Here is a 23,180-nt window from a genome sequence, read left to right as displayed (position 1 = left end):
TGGCTGCAAACCAATCAGGCTTTTATATGCCAAGAAAAAAGGAAAATCCAAAGTAGTAACAAAACTGGCATTTTGTTGTTATTATTTTTTTTACCAATACCTACTACAAACAACTGAAAAGAGGAGCAAAAAATGGAAATCAGGACAAATTGTTACGCAGGAGTAGAAAAAAGACCACATCTCTATAGGGACAAAAATGAGAAACACACAAGACTTCGTAATTTGACAACTGGCAATAGCCAGAACAAGTTGGAAATATTTGCATAAACACACCAGCAGCGACAACAAGTTTCTCCCTCCCCTGTTCTCCCCCTGCCTCGGAAAAGTTTCTCTTGTATGGCAGGCAAGGAAAGGTAATAGTTGGTAATGCTGAGAAGGCTGCAAAGTTCAAATGTCTTTTTTGATCAAGAAGTCACAGAACGATAATGATTACATGAATACTACCACACCAGCAGGATAGGACAAGTTCTAGACTATGAATGTTAAAATGCTTCCCTGCTGGCTGGGCTCAATGCTAAGATTGTAAATAGTCAGAAAACAAAGTTTTTATTAAAGGGCAATAATTGCTACCGAACTTCAAAAAGAGTGAAAAGAAAATCAAGGAATTACAAATAAGTCTATTTAATATATATTCCCCCAGATATACTACAAGACACCTGACACCTACAAGACAGCAGACTTAAAATGACAAATTTAGCCAAAGAACACCACATTAGATCAATCTAAGTTGCTCTTTGCAAGCATGTATTAAAAACAGCACATAAAGCACATCTAGCAGGACTAACATTTTTGCTGTAGCAAGAAAATATGCCAGAGTCAAGTGGTGACATGAAATAAGCAAATGCTCAAAGACAAAATTCAGTAGGGCACCTTCACAGTCTGTTTTACATTTCAGAATTACGAACTCACTATATTAGGTCAGCTTGCCATTAACATCGATTACTTGAACGATTTAAGGAAAGAATTTGATTTATTACATTTGCAGGTGATAAAAACTAAAAAGAGACTACAAGAGCTTTATAGAAAAGGATCAAAATTCAAATGTACTGCACTAAGTTCTGTCAGAGAAGAGCTTGCTGAGTATTCTGTCAAGGCAGAGGTCTCACCTGGAATAATGTTTACAGTTTTGTGTACCACAGTTCACAGAAGACAAGCACCAAAGAAAACAGCTCAAGGAAATGGTATAAGAATGACAACAGTTCTGGAGAAAATGATCAATCAAGATACAAACATCCTCTAAACATCCAAAATTTGTCAAGAAGTAAATAATCTGCTCTTTGCCATCAAGGCAGACAGGACAACCATTAACAGGCTTTAGTTGCAGCAGGAGAGATGACATAGGCAGAGGGAGACAGCTGTGGTAGGGAACATGAGGATCCAAGTATAACACCTAAGAACAAGTCTTAATCAAGTATTTATAGTCTTAAAAAAACAACAACAAACAAACAAAAAAACACAGCCCCTCTCAAGAATTTAGATTACTACAATTTTAAGCTGATCTGAAGGTTCTGAACTAACATCTACCAGAACTCTTCTACCTTGGATCTTGCTTGACTTGGGGGACAAGTTTTGCCCATAAATCACAATTGAAAAGAGCTGTGTAACAGCAGCATGTTCAGATCATCACAATATGGCTTTGGAAACTGCTGAAAAACTGAACCACCAGAGATCTCCTTTAGATATTGCACATAAATCCAAAGTTAACGTGGCTAATCAGTTCAACATGTAAAAGATGCAACATCATAGCCAGAAATTACATGGCTATATAATTTAGAATAAGAACCTCCATTCCCAGTAAATACCCCAGGTCTTTACATGTAGCAATCTGGCATTTCGTAGCAATTCTTTAAGTGTATTGTCAGCTTACATATAGTCCACAGTTTCATGTAGCACTACACAGAAGGGAAACTATTTAGTGACAGAAGGGAAACTATTTAGTGTATTTGATTCCCTCCCATACTCAAAAGATCATACTTTCTTAATCCTTACCTCAAAATAATTAAATACTAACTCAAGGATTGCACAACTTCAAACATCACGTTCATTATCCATTGATTTGAAGTGCACTGTAAATTGCAAGATAGCAATTTAATTCATCTTTACCCCTGATCAGTCAAAACTAATATCTAAGAGCTATATCAAATCAATACTGGAAAATGTGTTTTCTTTTAAACAGCCAACCCTTTTCAGAAGGCCAGAGTGTGGCATTAGACACTTTGCATGTTTGGCTTCATTAAGCTTACAATAACCACAACCCTTCATACCTTGTTTGAAGTAATGCTTCCATAGGTGTTAGGCGATCCTGCAACTGTCGGGACACAGCAGTTAACAACGACGCGCAAGCTGTACTACACCCTGCCAAATCTTCATCCTTTACATAATTCAGCAACACAAAATACCAATACACTGATCCTGCATTAAAACAAAAATAATTTCAGGTGAAATACGAAGTGAATATTTCACTCAAAAAGCATACTATAAAACATAATCAATGGAAGTGACAGATGAAGTATTTTTTGTTTTGTTTGAGAGGGACTTTAATTGCAGTAATCATTAGTTTGTAGAAGTACTCTTTTCATTGGCTGGTTCATAACTGAAGAAACTAAGATTCCCAAGAGATAATTTTGCATGTATTTCTTCCATTGCTTCTGTCCTCTGCTTTTACTAAACACAACAACCAAAATGCTCTTGACGCTTGAGATGCTAGGCTTTAGGTTCTGATCCCTCCAGAGCCATGCCTCATTCCAGATTCAACTTTTCCCCCTGTTTGTGGCCGCTGTATCCTTATTTTGTATTTGTTGCAGGCACTTCTCCTTACAGATAACTCTGGGAGCATTGTGCACGAGTTCTGCATGAAAACACAAATCTCTGCCTTCTCCTCTCCTCCTTCCTCTGCACACTTCATATCATCAATAGCAGAATGTTAAATGTTTCTACCTTAGTAACACAATAAGTATTTTGGAATGCAAATAATCCTTCTTCAAGACCCCTTAGTGATGCCATGCCAGATGCAATTCAACATCATACTGTGAAAAACACAAAGCAGGCCTCACTACCCCAAAAACAAGTGTTTAAAGTCATCTTCTTATTCTAGCAAGCATTCAAAAGGCTTCAGTAAAGTGCTAACAGTACACTACAATACAGATCAGGAAGTAATTTAATTTAGTCTGTGTCCTTTTGGTGGAGAAATAACAGAAGTGGACTGCTCTAGTTGGATGTTACTTGGATAGCCAGACTCCGTGGAATAAATTAGCTACTCTTCCAAAGTAACAGACTCGTGCCATCAGAATTTGTGGCTGCTAAAGACCTTTGAAAATTCTTGCAAAACTAACATGATGTCTCCTAAAAGTTTCAGTGCCTTAGCGCTCCAAGCAAGCTAATTTGCTTAGAATTCTACCATCTACCACCTGACCGCACCACTCCAATAAGCTGTTAGTACTAACTGAACAATTATGTAATTCCTATTTCACAAGGGAGTAAAACAAAACATGCCAAACTACCATACCCTCTATTTGTATGATGACAAACATTGTATACATACCACCTGTTGCAGCAGCAGGCAAAAGAGGCATGTTGTCAAGTAAAGCTTTTAGAAGGACAGATCCAAACCCCTGCTGACTTGGGTCACACCTGCCATTGCTATAAAGAAACACATAGCCAGACACATTAACGTTTAATGAAGTAAGAACAAAATATGGAATCTGCTGAATGAAGATGGAGATCGCCATCTTCACCATTAGATGAAGTTGAAAAATTGATTTCTTTGCAGTCATAATCTAACAAATTTTTCCTCAACAGAAAATCTTGTAGAACTGCTTGTTCATACGTTTAATGTCAAACAGTAACAAAAACATATATGATTCAGACTGCATGCAAAACCCCTAAATACATATTTAGAAAAAACTCGTACACCTTAAATGAAATGGCACTCACCTGATGCATAATGCAAGAAACCGTGCACACTTGTGAGCTATGCTCCGTCCAGCTTCAAAGAAACAAACACGTATTATATCAGAGACGCATTTACGTGTTTTAGAAAGCAAACTGTCATTTCCTTCCTTTGAGCTGTAAAAACAAGTTGCATGTATCAGGCAATCATATAAAACTGTTTTTACACACAGCTGATACTGAGAAACAGTTATACTAACTTAAACACAATTTCTCTCTTACCTGCCAGGTCCATTTGAATACACTCCTGCTAGCCAACAAAGTGTATCTAGCACAAGACTCTGAGCATGTTCTGTGGTCAGACCATCATCTGTCTTTTTGCAAAGAGTAGTGAGCAGCTTCTCATGGAATTCTGAGAACTGTAACATGGCACACCGCTGAACTCTGGGGGAGGGATAAAAACAGAATTATCCAACATGGCCATTCTCCCATTAAGGCAGAATACAAAACTTGAAAGACACTTTAAGAACAGCAAAAAACCACCACCACACCAACAACAAAACAAACAAAAAAGATGCCTAGATGAGACTAAAACCAGTATATGCATATATGATACCCTCCCTGCACACATTCCCAATATTCCTATTTTCTGCTCAGAGAGCTTCCTAGGTTACAGTATATATTTAATAACCTTGGTGGATTTTTTCCCCTATTAACTTGTCTAGTAACTTCTAAACCTAAGCAGACTTTCATAGTCTACAACATTCTTTGGCAACTATTCATGCTTATTTACTTCCTGCTGCATTAAAGGACTTCTTGCTACTTCATTCAGGGCCTCCTCTTATTTCATAGCTCTGACAAAATCCATCACCAAAGGCTTTCTGGAAAATCAGAAACCTTTTAGAAATCACCTAGATCGTGTACAGATTTGTAAAACAAGATTTGTCTTTACAGAAGCCATGTTGATTCTTCTTGTATTTTCCAGTTGTCCACTGATTTTGTTCTTCACCACAATTTTGTACTGGAAGATTAGTAATGCCAAGAGGCTTACTCATCTGTGGTTACCTGAACCATTCTGTTACAGTACTCCTGTCCTCATGTTCTAAAGCATTCCACGGCAAGAAATTTCACTATCATTAGAAGTTCAGTTGTTTCATCCTGGAATACTCCTGGAATTCTTTGGTGAACACAAACCGGTCCTAAGCAATACTATTGTTCATCTTGTCAATTTGCTCTTACACAATTCATTAAATTTTAGAGACTTTTCTAAACGACACAGAGTAACTGAAGTTGTACATCATTATTTTTTTTTCCTGCCCTTGCAGCCTCTTTGTTTACATTACATTACAGCCAGTGCCACCATTGTGGCGTGGTAGCTGGTAATACAGATTAAAAGCTACATTATTCATATTTAGGTCTGTAATATCAATCCATGGAGACCTTACGCAGTTTTTGAGTGATAATTTGATAATTGAATTTGATTCCGAACACTTTGACAAATAATATACTATATGCTGAAAGAAATGAGAAAACGTAGAAATAAAAAACAAAGATATTTATTAAAAAAAAGTCTAAGATGGTACTTAAAAACAAGTCTGTCTAAATCATTTATCTAAATTACTAAGAAAATTGGTATTACTTTCATTTGCCTTTCAAGTCAGGCAAATAATCACTCAGTATTAAGAATTAATTATCTCTTTTTCTATCATAACTTGCACCACACAGTGCCCTCAAACTAATGACTTACTGGATTTCTTATATAATCTACATTTCATAAATCACTGTTTCAAGTTGTCATTTGAACTGAGATATTTTGAGAACTGAGTATTTCATGAGGACTGTATCTGAAGCTAATATTCCTTAGAATTAAAAACCACCTACTAACCTTTCCTTTGAAATTGAAGTTTTTTTAAATCTTCGAATTGTTACAGAGACTTCTTGAAGTAAATCACAGCCTCTAAGATTATCTGATTTTCTTGAAGAATTACTGGCTTCAATTTTGCTAGATGGTTTTTCCTGATGTTTGAGGGGAAAAAATATACAGATTTCAGGAACCACACTGTTCTTAGATTGTTGCAACTATGTATCTTGTTCAGAATACAGCACATACAGCTCAGTAAAATCTCTCAGTTTGAGTACTGAAATATTTACTGCTTGTTAGCAACAGCACAGTCATAAAAGTCAAGATTTTTTGAGCTTAAATGTAGTATTGTACATTATTGTACTTAAATGGGCTATTTTTGTTTGTGAACTGTTTTAATACAGAACAGTAAATTGAAAATATTGTTAAATTTGCTATTTTCTAACCATTCTAATCATTTGCACAAGAGGCACATCACATTATCCAATCTTACAACAATCAAGAGTAGAATACACACATACAAATCCTCACAAGAGGAAGAGGTTTATCAGTTACTGAAAACACTCAAGAAAACAGAAGTTTTTTTTTAAAATATGCTCATGATAGGAATGTGGCAGAACAGACCTTTTCAACTGAACTTTTAGAGAAGAAAACTTAAAGATGTTGAACTCTGATTCCTGAAAGCATTAACAGAGTGTAAATTCAAAAAAAAAAAAGAAGATAATTTTCCATGGATCTTAACTCCCCTAACAGCTGTTTTGTTTTCAGATGACATAAGCCATACCAAATCTACAACTTTAACACAGATGTCTTGGCTATTCAGTACCTTGCCTGCTGCAACTTTTGCCAACAAGGAAGCAAGGGAATGGCCCTTGTTAGTCTGAGGTTTTAGGGATGGTATTCTAACAACTGGCCTAATGCCACCGTTGCAGATTTCTTCTGTTCCTCTGTCATTCACTGCTTTAACATGAATTAAAAATGAGCGGTACTTGCCACCAGCCATGCCTGGAAGTGAAAAAAAGAAAAGAGGGATGTAGGGAGGAGAATTTATATAGGTTACTAGGACAAGTTGTAACAGATTTCAATTTCATAGTGTACACAAGCAAAGCTCAACTACATTACTTACAGTATTTTCACACCAGTTTGAAATTGTGACTCATTATTGAATTATCTATTGTGTTATATAGCAAAATTTGTCAATGTGAAGATAAATGCAAACCGAAGTCCAGCTACAGAAGTATGAGATGCACTTCAGTCATGCATACTTCATGTGACTAGCATAATAAACTATTTTACCTTTAACAAGCTTTGGACTTGTTAGTGTCAACATTCCAGCATGTCCTGACAGATCAAGTCCAGTAGCCAACCATACTGGACCACAGAGTATATCTTCTTTATGTTCCTCCAGAAATGGACACAACCTAAGACCTTTAAAAACATGAGTAATACAGACCTGAATTATGAATTCTTAAGTTATAAAATCTCATCCTTTGCATTAAAAATACACAATGTCAAACTGACCACTAAACACACAAACTGTACATTGAAAATCTGACAACTACTTTAGGTTCACTTGAAGTCTTTTCCCAGTGAGATCAGTAAAGGTAACTGACAGTTTTCGAAATGTTTTCAGGTATGTTATATGAATAATATAAATGCATCGAAGGACTTGGACATAAAAGGAAAAAGTGTAATGAAAGACTGCTGAAAGGACCAAGAAAAGGAATCTTATTTCTGGAACTGATTCACTCCTACTATGAATTTTCCTGTTCAGAGTCAGTAGCTCTCCTCAGTCAGATGCAATATGATTACCTTTCAGAGCATCTCTTGCAGATTTTGTGGAAGAACACTCATTAATAAAAATGGTAATAAAAACAGGCAGAGCAGGTCTGATATGACTGAAAGTTAACATGATTGGTTACGAACTCTTTACCATCTGTTTATAATTTTTCTGAGTTTACCACGGCAATCTCTGTAAAAGCCAGGCAAAGTAAACTTCTGTCATAACTACATAAGAAAACCAAGTAAAATACTGCTGGAATAGGGCATTAGTGTAAGATAGAAAGGTACCGTATCAATCAACTTTATTTCTGAATTCAAATAAATACTAAACTGCTTTGAAGCACCAAAAACCTCCAGAGCAATGATTTTTTTTTTGACTTTGAAGTCATACAGCAAACAGACCAGTGAGAGAGGCAACACTGAGCAGGGCTGAGAAATAAGTATGTTTCAAATGGTTGAGAAACGTTTATGGAGAAATTCCAGTATATAATGAAAAATAATTTTTAAAAAGCTCCTATTTTAAACAAACTATAACAATTTAAGTAAAACTTACACTGTGGTTCCTCTACATCCATATACTGCATTTCTTCATTGAATTCAACTGGTCCTGGCTTTCCATTTCTCTCCGTTTCAATATTATGAGCTGGAGATAAAGGAAATGTGATCTGTCTGTCTACTGCTGCTTCTGAAGAACAAAAACATTAGTAAGATTTGTCAACATTGCTTCAGGTTCACAAAAAAACAGAAGCAGTAGCTTAAATTGTAAATGCATGAGCTTTCTACCCAAAACGCTACTGCTAATGTAAGAACAACAAATACACAAGGGTGTGTTTTTCATATTAAGATTGCAACTGAAGTTGCAGTAAAGAGTTAAAAAACATTTCCTTGAATGACCTGTAAACCACTTGCTTGAACACCAATCAAGTATTTTCTTCTAATAATCAACTGCAGATTACTCAAGTACTTAGATTCCAGTACTGAAATTTTGATAAACTAAACTGAAAATAACTGCATTTTTCATGCTGAACATCAGTATATTATTCTGATAACATCTGAGTACAGTTCTTTTTTCAATTAAATGGTTCTCATGAATCACAGATGAAGAGGACGTGCAAGCAAATAAACAAGAAGAATATACAGTGCATTAAGTGGCAGATCAAAACCATTAGTTCCAATCCAGAAGAATTATGCCTCTGACCTTCTTGTTATTACACATTGCACAGTTAACTGGCTCCAGGGGCCTTGTCATACAAAATATGACTGAATAAATTTTCTCCCCCTACTGATCCTCCTTAGGTCTCACTATCTTAACAATTCAGTTCCTTTCTCTCCTTATGGGGGGAGAGATGGGAGTTAACTGAACTTCAGTCTGAATATTTCATGCATTTTCAGGAGCCACCAAACAATTCTGAATATTTCTTTTTTGCTGTGATTAGGACATTTTGGTTAATATCCAGCACAGATATAAGTCATCTAGGTTTACTTTTCCTTATACTGAAATCCTGTCCAACACCCTGTTACTTCACTCAACAGGGCACGGAAAAAAGGCAAATGTCATTATGGCCCTTTTCCAAAACACAAGATAGGAAACAACCACAATACAGTATTACTTAGGAGGATGTTGGTTCGCTGGGGCTTCCCAATCAAGAAGAAAGAGAGACCTTGCAAAGGCTGCCTGGCAGGCACTCTCACATCTCCCAGCCCTTTCCAGGCTGCGTATGTATACCCTGCCCCCTGTTCCATGCTTTCTCCACCATACCCATTACAGAGAACAGCAAAGGCCATTACACTCCATGTAAGGAAGTGAAATGTTGACTTCTGGAAGAGTTTTTCAAGTCTTAAAGGAAAAAAAAAATCACCATTCTTCAGTGTTTTGCATCTGAGTTGAACATTGTCAGACTAATTTCAACACCCAGATCTGCAGACCCAAGACCAAATGGACTGAATACTAAAATTCATGCTGCAAGCAAAGTAAGTTCCATACAGAAAGGCAACATGGTCTGTCTGTCCTAATTTTTGCTTTGATAAAACAAAATGCTGCTGCATATTAAAATGTAGCTATTACTTCAAGCATTAAAGAGAGGAAGAAGCAGCAAGAACATCTGACTGTTGTCCTGTGCTCACAGCTAGCACTGCTTATAAAACTGCTAAACCTTCCTGTACACTGAAAGAATACACTTTCTCCAAGAAAGTCACTATGTTAGAGTATTTTATTCTTGCAAAAATACCAGTTCATAGTATTTCTATAAGGAGGCTCTCCAGAACACCTTTTTCTTGTTAGGTACTGGGGGATGCTACAGCGTGAGTAGTTCTAAGAAAGCACGTCAATGATTTTTGGTATGCCCATGTTCCCTTTTAAAATTTAAAGCTCTGTTACCCTTGTTTAACTGGGGTGCTGTTACTTAGCATTACAATTAAAAGGGAAAAAAAGAGCTTGTATTATCATGTTTGCTGTTCTCCCCAACACATTTCATATCAATAATATCTGACAGCAAGAGTGAGTCCTCTGAAATACTGAGTTCCTGGAAGCTTTTCAGAAAGAGGTGGCCAGATAAAGATCACCAATTAATGCCTCACCAAAAGGAATACCTTCTGCCCTGAGGAGACAGAGCAAGAGGACATGCAATGAACACTCTCACCACAGGAAAATCTCAATGAAGGCACAAGCTCTTCCACACCAATGAAGTGACTTTGCACTTTATTCTACCCCCTTACAGGTTCCCTGAGAGCTAGTAAGATGCAGAGTTCAGCTAGGAGTCTTCCCAAGGCAAGAGCATTCATATCTTTGGTCTACCCTGTCAAGGCTGCAAGGAACGTACAATGAAATCATACTGCAGTCTTCACACAGCCTAGTTAATAAGCCAGATGATGAGAGAATTCCCAGGGAAACCAGGTCTTATCTAGTGTAATCAAAAAGAGCCTCGCAATTTTCTCTTACACATCCAAGTGGCACTAGCAAATAATCTCCTTCAGTGAGCCAGAACAATAATCTCCTTTAGCCTTTTTGTTAGGATATATTTAAAAAAGAGCAGCGTTTGTTTCAGCTGTCTATTTTTACAATGCATTACAATTGACAACATATTTATTTTAATAACTGGAGGATTCAAGCAATACAGAAAAACAACTTGTTCAACCTTTTTAAACTATGCACTTTTATATGTATAAAATTCAGTATTTTGGAACTGTTTATCGAGTTTGTTTTCCCGATTTTCCTTTGAACATGTTAAGTGAAAAAAGAACATGATCCTGAGAAATAGAATGAAATAAATAAAAGATGAAAATATTTGCATAATTTCAACCAAATCTTCTAGCATACCTCACAGAGAATAAGGAGATTGAGCAGAAAGAAAAAAAAGTTGCTAAAGAGATCTTACGTGCTTTCTTACCATTGACTTTCCCTAAGCCTGGAGCTTTATTTTTCAGTAAAGTCACTTGGATCTGGGGAATGTTTGTGATGTTTGAGTTCAAAACAAACTTGAAGTCCACATGCCCAACCATACAGGCTTTTGGAAGAACCAGTTCAAAGACATGCTCATCCCAGCTGTTGCTGTCAGGAAACAAGAAAACAATGACCCACTGTTAAGACTGAGATCAAGCAGACAGTGTTAACCAGTGCATCCTCCACCTATGCATACATTCTTTAAAAAATGAAAAAAGCTATTTTTCATTAGTTAACATACACACCAGTTTCTAAAGTAAAAGCCTTTCAAGCTGTGACTGACCGGCTTCACTTCGTAAAGAACACTTTAAAGGCCAATTAATAAAATAAGGGAGGGTGAGTCAAAGATTGGATAAAAGCAGCAGTGAAAAGATTCCCTGTTATCTTCATTACAGTCCTGCTTCCATATTACTAAAAATATCAGTTTTGTTTCTAGAAAAAAAAATAAATGAAAAAAACACAACACTAAAAAACGATCTTCCAGTTGCTGAACGGTATAAAAGCATGAAAGTAACTGCCTTGCAATCTTATAAGTTGGTCTTCTGTATTGGGAAGCGTTAAACATGGTCACTCTTCAGTACTACAACAGCTGCATCTAGGAGGCTCAAAACACTAATTTGGAAAAAAAGTTTATTTTTTAAAAATACATCTGATAATTTATACAGCATGAGAAGTGCTTCTTACCAAGTATAACACACTTATAACAGATTCCAGGTACACATAAAAAGCTTAGTTTTAACTCCTGTTTACAAACAGAGCATTTGCCCATTTCTTCCAATGGATAGAAGTGACTTACAGAACACATCCATTTAAGAAATTGTAAGCTTTATCTTTAAAAAGCAAGGTGTAATACTTCTCATATGTTTGCATGTTCCTATTGTCTGCCTACATGCATATACATATATTAATTACTAACACTTTCTAGTATACCACAGGTCACAATCGAGGTTACCATAATTATTTGATCTTATTAAACCATATCTACTTAATTTTATACCACTGAACAAAGAAGAGGAGTTAAAAAGAAGTGTTACAACAAAACAGCAGAGTATATTGCTGAAGTAATTTCTACGTGATACAAAGGGACTACAATTTCAATACTTTCATTTCTAGTAATATTAAAATAGGATCATAAAAATGTATTTTTAAAAATAACTGAAGATATAACAGGTATTTCCTTTCAGATAACAAAAAGCGTTCCTAACATGGATCTACACCCTGGTAACCTGCTCTAGTTGGAGGTGTCCCTGCCCATGGCAGGTAGGTTGGAACTAGATGGTCTTCAAGGTCCCTTCCAACGCAAGCTGTTCTATGATTTTATGATCAGAAGAGACTTACGAGGAAACTCTAAGACACTGGATAAGTAATCTTTTTTTTTCTTTCTGCTGAAGTAAACGAGATCAGTCCTTCAAACTCATTTTGCATATTGTGGAAATTTAGAATTAACCACCAAATCTGAGAATGGTTTCATTCTCCCTTCAATGACTTTTTCGGAAGTTAACCATCTGCCTTCTCTAGCATCGTTTCCACCTCAGCAATCCCAGATGCACTGAGACCTCTGACAACGAAGAGAGAATTCAGGGGCTTCATTGCAATGGCAGCAAACAGCAGCCTGTCTCAGAAAAGCAGGGCTGGCAAACTAGTGAGCGGGCAGAACGGCAGCACTGTTCATGCTATGGCAGAAAACTTCTAGGCCAAGAGGAAACTAGAAGCCAAGAAGCGTAAACAGCATTTGCAATTCAGACAAACATGGTACAAACCGCACTGTTGTACACCTCTAGTTATTTACCGCTGATCACACAGAAAACCAGTAACAGGATTTCTGAAATTGCATGCCAGCTTCCCAGAAGCAGCAGTATCAGAAATTATTTACTTTGGGGGCTGGTCAAAGATGGACAGAATACAGCTTGTGGCTTTGATTTAAGAAGCAACAGTAGAGCATTTTCAGCTAATGGTACAAACTCAGATTGAAAAATAATGAAAATTCATCCTACAACTCCAGGGAGAAGACTGTTAGCAAGCATTAACACTAAAACCATGTCCAAATCATTCATACCTTTCCTCTGTTCCGTAAGATATTTAGCCCACTACAGAACAGGCAGAAATTTGAAGTTTTTTTTTTTTTTTAAATGTGTTTGGATATTCCTATAGGGGTCATGTAAAACATGGAGCGAATGAGACACTCAAAGGAGCATTCAAAAGCCTTCTGAACTACTAAGTAATATTCTGCTCAAACAGTTTAAACCAAACCTCTGGCACAAGTAGAGAAATGAATAAAAATCACTTGGTCTCAGTTGCCTGTTGTACTCAGTGTGTTGGAAGATGCACACTGCCATTAGAAGGACAATTTCCTTACTCTAGAAATATTTTTTGAGACAAGTCAGTAGCAGATGCCCTAAAGGAAGTTTTAAGTATCTCTCAAAAGACATATAGGAAATAATGGCCCTCCACGTAGGTCTCACGTTAATCTCCAATAGCAAAGAGATCTTCGCATACCTGTGGCAATGAACAATCTAATGTCATGAATGAAAAAAATCTCCCTTTTAACCAGTTTCTGAATTCCCCATCTCTCTGTTAAGCACATCCTTACAATCGTGTAAATTTTCAAAGACGACAAAAAAATCATTTCCTTCCTCGTTATTTTCTCAATATTTCAGTATTTGCACTCCATATGTAACTTTTCTCTGATAGCCTGAGTTACTTTAACAACTTTTCTCACCTTTGGAACCCTTCTAATTTTGTAGTATCTTTTTAAAGAAGAACACATAATCAAGACTATGTTCTAAATGCAAACGTACCATCACTCTTACAACTACATGTTTTCCAACACCCCTCTTCATACCTTTTCTAAAACATCTCATTAATGTTTGATCTTCCACTACAACTCAGCTTTACGCTGCACATCCATTTCCAGGCAATGAACACTGGAAACCACATGAATAGCTAACTCTTCCTTCTTTCACTTATTTTCAAAGTATGTCTGTGTAAGTTGAATACATAAGACATTTCCCACACTTGAAAAAAATCGAGAAAAAAAACAACACAGGACACTCAGATGTCACTGTTTTAGCAAAAAAAACACTAGGAATTCATGTACTTTTAAAAAAATAATTCACCCAATTTAACATTCAAGTTACATTTCCACTGAATAGGAAACATTGATGTTTAGATGATAATTTTCATGGTAAATCAGATTCTGCTTTTTCACTTTTCTTTGTTATATAGCCTTTTAAAAGTAACAAAGTAGGACTGAAAAAGTGTAACATAATGCCCTTCCATGAAACACATTTATAGTTTTATTTCCTTCTAGCTATTTGGGAAGCAGAACTACCTTATCAAATTGCATTACTCATCCCTCTAAACCTGTAATCCCACATCTTGATAAGAATCAGCATAAGATACTCAAAGAAAAGATAAAAGAAACCTCATATTAAGTCAACAAACCCCAAAATCAAAAAGTTTCTTCACAGATATCTTTTAATTAAAAACTAACTTTGCTCTCAACCTTAAGAACCTATACTTTATCCTACAAGGGGACTGTAATTTGATCATTTTCTAAACATGTCATTTGGCAGCTGTTAAAGTTCTCCATTACTAAAACAAAATTTTCAAATTTACCTCTATACATTCCTATTTTACTTTGCAGCAGGAGTAACACTTTTCTTCTAATTCAACAAATATTAGTAAGATTTCTTATTTATTTTATTCATATTTTAATTCACTTTGGTAGATTTTTACTTTTTCAACCGTTGCTGGACACACTGGATAATCAATAGTTGTAACTGGAAGTTATTTTGCATGGAAGGGCCTCCTTTCCACTTGGCACAAACAGAGTATTTCACTCACGCAAAGCAAAATCACAAGATAAAGACGGCTTTCAAAACCTATAACATACTGCAAGTTTTTAACCATAGTTTATGAATATTTAAGTTAAAGCAAGTTCAGTTTATGCTAGGTGTCAGCCCTGGAATGCCTGCAACCCTTACCTTCCAGACCTGTTTCCCCATCTGAAACGTCTCATTAACACGTGCTAGCTTTCACTTATTTCACATCCTTTTTTTCCCTTCACGTATGATCTCTAGCTCCCCTAGTGTCTTTGGGCTTTTTATTTCCACTCAATGAGCATTTAGGTTCTGCATTAATATCTAAAACTTATACATCAGTGGGATGGATGTGTAACAGCTTAACCCAAAACACCTTGCAGTACATTATTACACACTTCTCTTCAAAAACACACTACACAACTCATATTTAAACGTTGTTTTTCCAAGTATTTTTCAGAAAAAAAACCACACATACAAAACTACTTTAGCTAGGTTTTAACCAGCTCCTCAAGGAGACTGCAATACTGCTGTTCCAGCCTCTAAAACCCCAGAAGAGTTCCAAGTTCATACACATACTGAGTCAGCACAATTCATATCAGTGGAAATATTGCCTACATTTTAGCACAGCAAAGGCACTATATTGGCTCAAGTAAACATCTCACATATAAAGAAAATTTTACTTCACAAGAGCAGATGTAAATCCACACTCTATTTTCACATTTTAAGATAAACAACGTGGTTTAGGACAACTATTACATTCATTTTGGCACCCAGAGCTTGCATTTTCTGACTAAAAAATTGCTAAGAATTTGTGTATACATAAGAGAGAATCAGACTTTTTATAGAACAACAAGAATACCTAATTCTGGCAAATATGCTTGTCTAATTATATAAGGAAATACAACTTTGGTGTATAAAAAATACAAATTCAAAATGTGATTTTTCAATTTGTTTCAAGGTCCATTACGACAACTACTGCATGAAGAGCTTCCTTGCAAACTATGAAATAAGGACCGGTATCTTTGAAAGCACACACTCTTAAACTTGCACGCTATTTAAAAGCAATGAAATCACTTGAAATTTGTGATTACACCAACTACACACGCTTGTTAAGCAATACACACAATTCTTTTTTGTACCATTACCCTATTTACCTGTCTGTCTGTAGCTTCCAAGTTCGAGTGTGCTGAGCTGCATCTCCATGGTGCTGCTGGTGCAAATGCTGAGGATGCCGCCTTTGCTGCTGCTCTTGCTGGACTTCTACCCAACAGGGAGGGACAGTGGCTGAAAATCGTGGTGTCAAGGTCTCAAAACGGGTCAGTTCTACCAGGGACGTCAGTGTTTCAAGGGAAAATGGCTGGTCCACCAAAAGATCAACTCCTGAATAATTATAGAACATATATATTTGTTACACAGATGTATTTATTTCCCAGAACATCCTATAAACTGTTTGAAATATAACCAAACTGCTATAAGTGAAATTAACGTCTGTGTGACACAAAGATTAAAAAAAGTGCTAGCACTGAAGCCAGTGTCCTTTGAAGCTAACTAATTTGGAGTAAGTTTTCTAAGTATTGAGATCTCTGAGCATGCTGTCTGAGATTCAGTCAGAAGCATCCCAAGAAGTAATTAGCCAGCTACACTTTGATAATATAAAGCTGATTAAAACATTTTTATACCCTTACGGACTCAGAGAAAAAAAAAAAGTTTTATATTCCATGAAAACAGGCACACGGAATTACTATGTAATCAAAATATTTTTATCACTGTTGTTTAAGACATTGCTTTGGCACCTGCTTATCGATGCAGACGTATTTTATGGTAGATCAGTAGAATGTTTTGGAAGCTCTCAGTTTAGCTTAAAAGAGGAATAAAGGAAAAACAAGCATGCTTTATATAATGCACTTAAAAGACGCCGTTCCTGAACAAGTATCTTGCCTTCATATTCAAGTCTTGCCCTGAGGAAACAGGTTTACAGGATAATAATCTAGAACTCTAAAATATAATTAGGTTTCCTCAAACATAAACATTGAAAATATTAGGGAAAATAAGATATGCGTAATGTCCATTTTCTTAGATTTCGAGCATTTTCCCTTAAAAATGTGTTTCAGAAAAAAACTTCTGGTTGTAAAGGAAAACTTACCACCAAAAGAAATGCCACTCCCTCAGTGCAGAGACTGAACATAGAGACTATCTTGCAAGCAAGCATGAGTGAAATCAGAGTAACAACAAGATCACATCCTCCAGCTTAAGAGGAGGAAACACACACAATTCCTCCAGAAAAGTGAAGAAGCTCAAGATGAGAGACCCAGGGTCAGGCAGAAAATTCACTCATACTGCAGAAGCTGTAACTTCTGCTTTTTAGCCTATGAGGCGCAAAAACGCTGAAAAGATTAAAAATGCCTTAGAAATTTAATAATACAGAAAACACCTTTGATTTTATTTATCTTTTACTGCCAAATATGAACCTTAACTGTGTGACATTGCAACAAGAACTGAGATCATAGCTCAAACTGTGTTTCAATTCAGTATTTCAATAGATTGGATTTTTTTTCTAATTTGCTCTCCTTCCCCCTCCAAAAGAAACAGTTACAGATTCACAACAACCATATAGATCAGGCCCTGAAGCTGAAAAATTAAAGACTTAAGTATGCTTGACAGCACTGGAAAATTATCTTCTTTTGTAAAATTACATGATTTTTATTGTACTGTAATAATGAGTTATAGTAAGTTGAAGTACTAGTAGCAAAACAGAAAAGGGGTTTCAAACTGGTTGCAAGTTGCTTCTAAAAAAAAAAAAAAGACATATTTTACATTACATTACCACAAAAACACCCCTTCCCTTTAAAGGAAATTGTAATTTTAACCTAATCAAGATGTATGACCTGGTAGTGTTAACACATTTCCTTCTAAAACAATACCCTTTAAAATGCAGCCAAACTGCAAACGCAACTGTTCCAGAATGCCTACAGTGGAGAAACAAACATATGAACAAAATACTCAGTATAATACGTACAATATACAGACAAAAGCTTGTGCTTGTCACTGGGGGCTCTATCCTGACCACAGTAGCTATTAGCTACAGTTTCAGAGAACACCAAAGCGATTTCTTAAAAACAGCCTGATGCTATCTGCCACCAACTGTGACGTACGACATAGGTTAAGGCTTTATGCTCGGTCAGATCAGCCTAGGAGTTCAGTTCCCCAGAAGAAAAAATCCTTCTGTTGAGCTATGTCTGTCTGAAAAACATGCAAAGAAATGGACAAAAACATTTCTTCTTGACATACCTGGATTAAAAGAGAAGCAACAATGATGTGATGGATGTTGGGAGCAACGCCTGAGGATGAACCCTATCATTCTTCTCTGTCTGGCCTCTGTCTTCAATGCCGATGATGGGCTTCGGGACCCAGGGTGCCCTGAGCTAGAGGACCGGGACGGTGGGGATGACAAACTCCCAACCGACCCTGAACGTGTGCGGGATTTGCTACTCCACCTGGATCCCTACAAGTCCATGGGTCCGGATGGGATTCATCCCCGGGTGCTGAAAGAGCTGGCGGACGTCATCGCGGAACCTCTCTCAATTATTTTTCAACGATCCTGGGAATTTGGAGAGGTCCCGGTAGACTGGAAGCTGGCAAATGTTGTGCCGATTTACAAGAAGGGTCAGAAAGAAGACCCTAGCAATTACAGGCCTGTCAGTCTCACGTCAGTGCCTGGTAAAATCATGGAGAAGATGGTTCTCGAACTTATTGAGGCTCACCTGGGGGACAAAGCAGTCATTGGTCCCAGCCAGCATGGGTTTGTGAAGGGCAGGTCCTGCCTAACTAACCTGATTTCCTTTTATGATAAGATCACCCGTATGATGGACCAAGGGAAACCAGCTGATGTGATTTTTTTGGACTTCAGCAAGGCTTTTGACACGGTTTCCCATTGGATCCTACTGGACAAAATGTCCACCATACAGCTAAATAAAAACATCATACGATGGGTGAGCAATTGGCTAACGGGCAGGGCCCAAAGGGTTATGGTAAATGGGGCTGCGTCAGGCTGGCGGGCGGTCACCAGTGGGGTCCCTCAAGGCTCCATTTTAGGGCCGGTACTTTTCAATATTTTTATAAACGATCTGGATGTAGGAATAGAAGGTATTTTGAGCAAGTTTGCTGATGACACCAAACTTGGAGGAGTTGTGGACTCGAATGAGGGTGGAAAGGCCTTGCAGAGGGATCTGGATAGGTTAGAGAGCTGGGCGATCACCAACCGCATGAAGTTCAATAAGAGCAAGTGCCGGGTCCTGCACCTGGGACGGGGAAACCCTGGCTGCACGTACAGACTGGGCGATGAGACGCTAGAAAGCAGCCTAGAAGAGAGGGATCTGGGGGTCGTGGTTGACAGCAAGTTGAATATGAGCCAGCAGTGTGCCCTGGCGGCCAGGAGGGCCAACCGTGTCCTGGGGTGCATCAAGCACGGCATCGCTAGTAGGTCAAGGGAGGTGATTGTCCCGCTCTACTCTGCGCTGGTGCGGCCTCACCTCGAGTACTGTGTGCAGTTCTGGGCACCACAGTATAAAAAGGACATGAAACTGTTGGAGAGTGTCCAGAGGAGGGCTACGAAGATGGTGAAAGGCCTGGAGGGGAAGACGTACGAGGAACGGCTGAGGTCACTGGGCCTGTTCAGCCTGGAGAAGAGGAGGCTGAGGGGAGACCTCATCACAGTCTACAACTTCCTCGTAAGGGGGTGTCGAGAGGCAGGAGACCTTTTCTCCATTAACACCAGTGACAGGACCCGCGGGAACGGGGTTAAGCTGAGGCAGGGGAAATTTAGGCTCGACATCAGGAGGGGGTTCTTCACAGAGAGGGTGGTTGCACACTGGAACAGGCTCCCCAGGGAAGTGGTCACTGCACCGAGCCTGTCTGAATTTAAGAAGAGATTGGACTGTGCACTTAGTCACATGGTCTGAACTTTTGGGTAGACCTGTGCGGTATCAAGAGTTGGACTTGATGATCCTTAAGGGTCCCTTCCAACTCAGGATATTCTATGATTCTATGATTCTGACAGCTTCATTACTTTAGAGAATGTTTGCACAGCCCCAGCAATCACTCACACACACATTAAGACTCCAGTATTATGGGCACGAGTATTCTTAACCCGGGCAGCTCAGATGAAGAGCTCTGCAATCTTTTAGGTTCAACCTCCTGCCTAGCCCCTCATTTGGGGGCTGGCTTCTAATGATTATCCAACTTCTCACAGCTTCCAGGAGCTCAGCCTGAGACCACAGCAGAACAGTACTCAATTTGTCTGACCACTGCTGTTTCCAGCATCTCATTGGGAACAAGTACAGACCAAGATCAAGCAACACTACACTCCCTGAATTATATTAGTGCTTAAAGGAAGACCTGCAACTTGTGGGCAATTTAAATGTATAACTATTTAGAAGTCCACACATAAGTAAATCTGTTGCACTGGGTCATATTTAAGCACAGTCTATACTGAAGGCTGCATGAAGAAGAGAAGGAGAGTTAAAAAATAAATAAATAAATTTGCCGTCACATTACTGGCAGAATTTAAATGGTAATTATCATCAGTTTGATTCATCAGGTTGGTCAAAGTTGCCCTCTGAGTTGAAGTCACTTAAATCTAATGATAAGCTATTATAGAGGGAATGCATCTAATGAAGCAGATTTATGTCCTGAATATTCACATTCTCTATGAAGATTTTACTGCTGTATTTGCCATTACCAGAAGAAGAAAGGTGCAGAAGAAAGCCACAGCCTTCCTTCCCTCACGTATGTATAGCAGTTTATTACTTAGCAGTTTTCAAACTTCAGGAATGGCTCCTTTGGAGAAAAAGGAGCAGCACAAGAAATCCTGTCTTCTAAGCCATAGTGCAGAGCAGAAGACAGCAACTGCTGTACTGCTGCTTACAGATAATCTTATACTGAAAACCAACTTTTCCGTCCCTCTTTTGATTTCCTTCCCTCTTGCTAAGTAAAATCAGGGACCTTACAAACAGACCACAAAACAACGCATCATAGGGCTGGATGCAAGTAGGATTCTGGGGAGAGAGACAGCAAGTAAGCTGGTGACAGTGAAGATGCCATTCATTATCCAGAACCATCCCTGCATTGCCACTCGGTCCCTCCCAGCTTCTTTGTCCTCTGCACCTGCAGTAGACACTCCACCATCACCCACAAAAACAATAAACATCATTTCTCTGACAGTCATGGCTGCAAGAATAAATTACATTCTACCACTGCTTTGCCTTCATACTTCACAGAGTCTTTTTTTTTATTTTTTTTCCCAGTTTAAGAGTCATCGGTTCCCTGCATAGCCCTACTTTTGTCCCAACAGACATGACCAAAACCTCCAAACCCCAACCCAACTAAAATAATGTGTCTCTATCAACAGCTGCAGGTTAAAACAAAATGAAAAACATAGTAGTTTTACAGTTCTCTCATCAACAATTCCCCCAAACAACCATCACCAGCAACAAAAGAGCTAGACTAAGAAAGATACTTCAAAAACCTCAACATGACTCAAACCTTCCTCAGGCTTAACCAGCAAAATTAGATTTGTTAAGTCTTAGTGCCAAATTATTTACAATGAAGTATACTTCATGTGGACTGAGAAAAGATATGAGGGCCCCATAGGAGCTCACATAACCTGCACACACACCGTTTTCCCCTACAAGCAGAAGACCCTCCCTTTTTCTACCTTTTTATGTTGACTACTTAAAGGAACATTACCTATCACCAAAACACCTGTTTTACCCAAGTGGGCCAGGATACTACAAAAGGAAGCAGATGGCAGAACTGGTGTACAAGAACTGCAGTAAAGACAAGACCTAAATATCATGTTTAAGCTAAAAATGGAATTTGGACAATTAGAAACAATTGTTTCTTTCAGTCCAAGGACAGACAAACTTCCAGGAAGCAAACTGATATGTAAATGACAGCAGAATTTGAGCAAGGCTCAACCTAAATCAACTACGAGAAACAGAAATCCAAGAGTTAATATCTTAAGTTTATTTCACAACAGCAACTGCACTACTTTAAGTATAGACACCATTAACTTCATTGTGTGCGACAATACTTATCAAATAAACTTTGCACAGTTTTCTTAAGTAGAGCTGTACATCATCTGCATGAAGCTAAGACAACTTTAGACGATGAACATATGATTTTTGTTCCAAATAAGCAGTTCAAGCCTATTTAAATTGTGAGGGAAGTTCAGTGTCTGCACAATTACCTGTTTTTTTTCCTTGTTTGCCCTACTTACGATAACATGCAGTGATTGGAAAAACAGTTACACAGCAGGTTTTTTTGAGAATCGGGAAGTGCTAAGATGTTACACTTGTACATAAGCAGTGACAAATATACATAAAAATTACAGAACTCAACCGCAGGGCAATAAAAAAAAGTATAAAACAACATGCTATTAAATAACTCACAATCACTTCACCATGCAACTTCCAAGAATAATAGAAGCATTATAATTAGGTATGTTTAAACATGTACAATTTACCTGTAATGCCCGGACTAGAAGGGTTAGATAAGGGCTTGGCGCCTTCTGAAGACTGTTCTACACTTTTGGAAAGGGATCCATCTACGAGTATATCAGCTTCATCTATGTCATCACAGGTTCCTCCAATCTGAAGGAAATGAAGTTCTCCACCTAAAATCACCACAGACAATGAAAGAAGCAAATTTAGACAGGCATACAGTTAAACTTGATTCGTAAGACAAGCTTCCAGACAAAGTGCTACATAATTATGACTGTAATTATATAGGACCAGGAACTGGCATTATTATACATGAAAACTCATTTTGCTTTATTACTACAACGTTTTTCAGGGTGAACTACCAAAATATTAACTGCAGTTGTGAATGTCATAAAGGAAAAGAAAATATCAGGGAAGAGGGGGATAAAAGGCAATTAACTAAACAAGTCCCAGTAGAAACCTCGATCGTAACGATTGCAATGCTTCCCATAACCCAAATCATAAGTTAAACAGAAAATGTTCCATCACGTCAACTAAGGCCTTCACTACTTTGTTTGTACACATTGCATACATTTCCTTTCCAAGTTCAATACCTGAGATCTGAACAAGTCATTTTCCCACTGAACTCTCCTAACTAAAGGGCTCTTCATATCTTTTATCAGACTTAGAATCGCTGATCAGTACAACAGTCAGAACGGCAATTCCAAAATATTCAGTGGACAAAATGTTTTGGTGGAATCCTGAAATCATTCTATGAAGTTGCCCATTATAAATGACAGAATTCATCTGTGCATATCACCGTTGGTAAACAGAGAAATCACTGAGAAAAAACGCTCAATTTTATGTAAGGTCAGGGAAAAATGCTTTTAACAGTTTCAGTAGTCACA

The 23,180-nt window shown here is 37.8% G+C and overlaps 1 protein-coding gene across 7 annotated transcripts in view; it reads right to left on the bottom strand.

Annotated features, from left to right (window-relative positions):
• Positions 1-23,180, bottom strand: part of BIRC6 (baculoviral IAP repeat containing 6) — a 178,948-nt gene that overhangs the window by 119,159 nt on the left and 36,609 nt on the right. For all 7 annotated transcript variants that reach the window (XM_083829054.1, XM_083829056.1, XM_083829059.1 and 4 more), the window contains exons 11-21: positions 22,317-22,466; positions 15,949-16,174; positions 10,918-11,078; positions 8,085-8,216; positions 7,046-7,177; positions 6,576-6,754; positions 5,774-5,904; positions 4,171-4,332; positions 3,934-4,065; positions 3,542-3,639; positions 2,265-2,412 (exon numbers count right to left, since the gene is read on the bottom strand). In XM_083829054.1, the coding sequence (XP_083685180.1) occupies positions 2,265-2,412; positions 3,542-3,639; positions 3,934-4,065; positions 4,171-4,332; positions 5,774-5,904; positions 6,576-6,754; positions 7,046-7,177; positions 8,085-8,216; positions 10,918-11,078; positions 15,949-16,174; positions 22,317-22,466 (1,651 nt within the window). The remainder of the gene's footprint in view (positions 1-2,264; positions 2,413-3,541; positions 3,640-3,933; positions 4,066-4,170; positions 4,333-5,773; positions 5,905-6,575; positions 6,755-7,045; positions 7,178-8,084; positions 8,217-10,917; positions 11,079-15,948; positions 16,175-22,316; positions 22,467-23,180) is intronic.

This window comes from Anser anser (assembly GCF_964211835.1).
Source record: "Anser anser genome assembly, chromosome: 3".
NCBI lineage: Eukaryota > Metazoa > Chordata > Aves > Anseriformes > Anatidae > Anser > Anser anser.
Note: the sequence above shows the minus strand (reverse complement) of the source record. Positions and strands in the feature narration are given on the sequence as shown.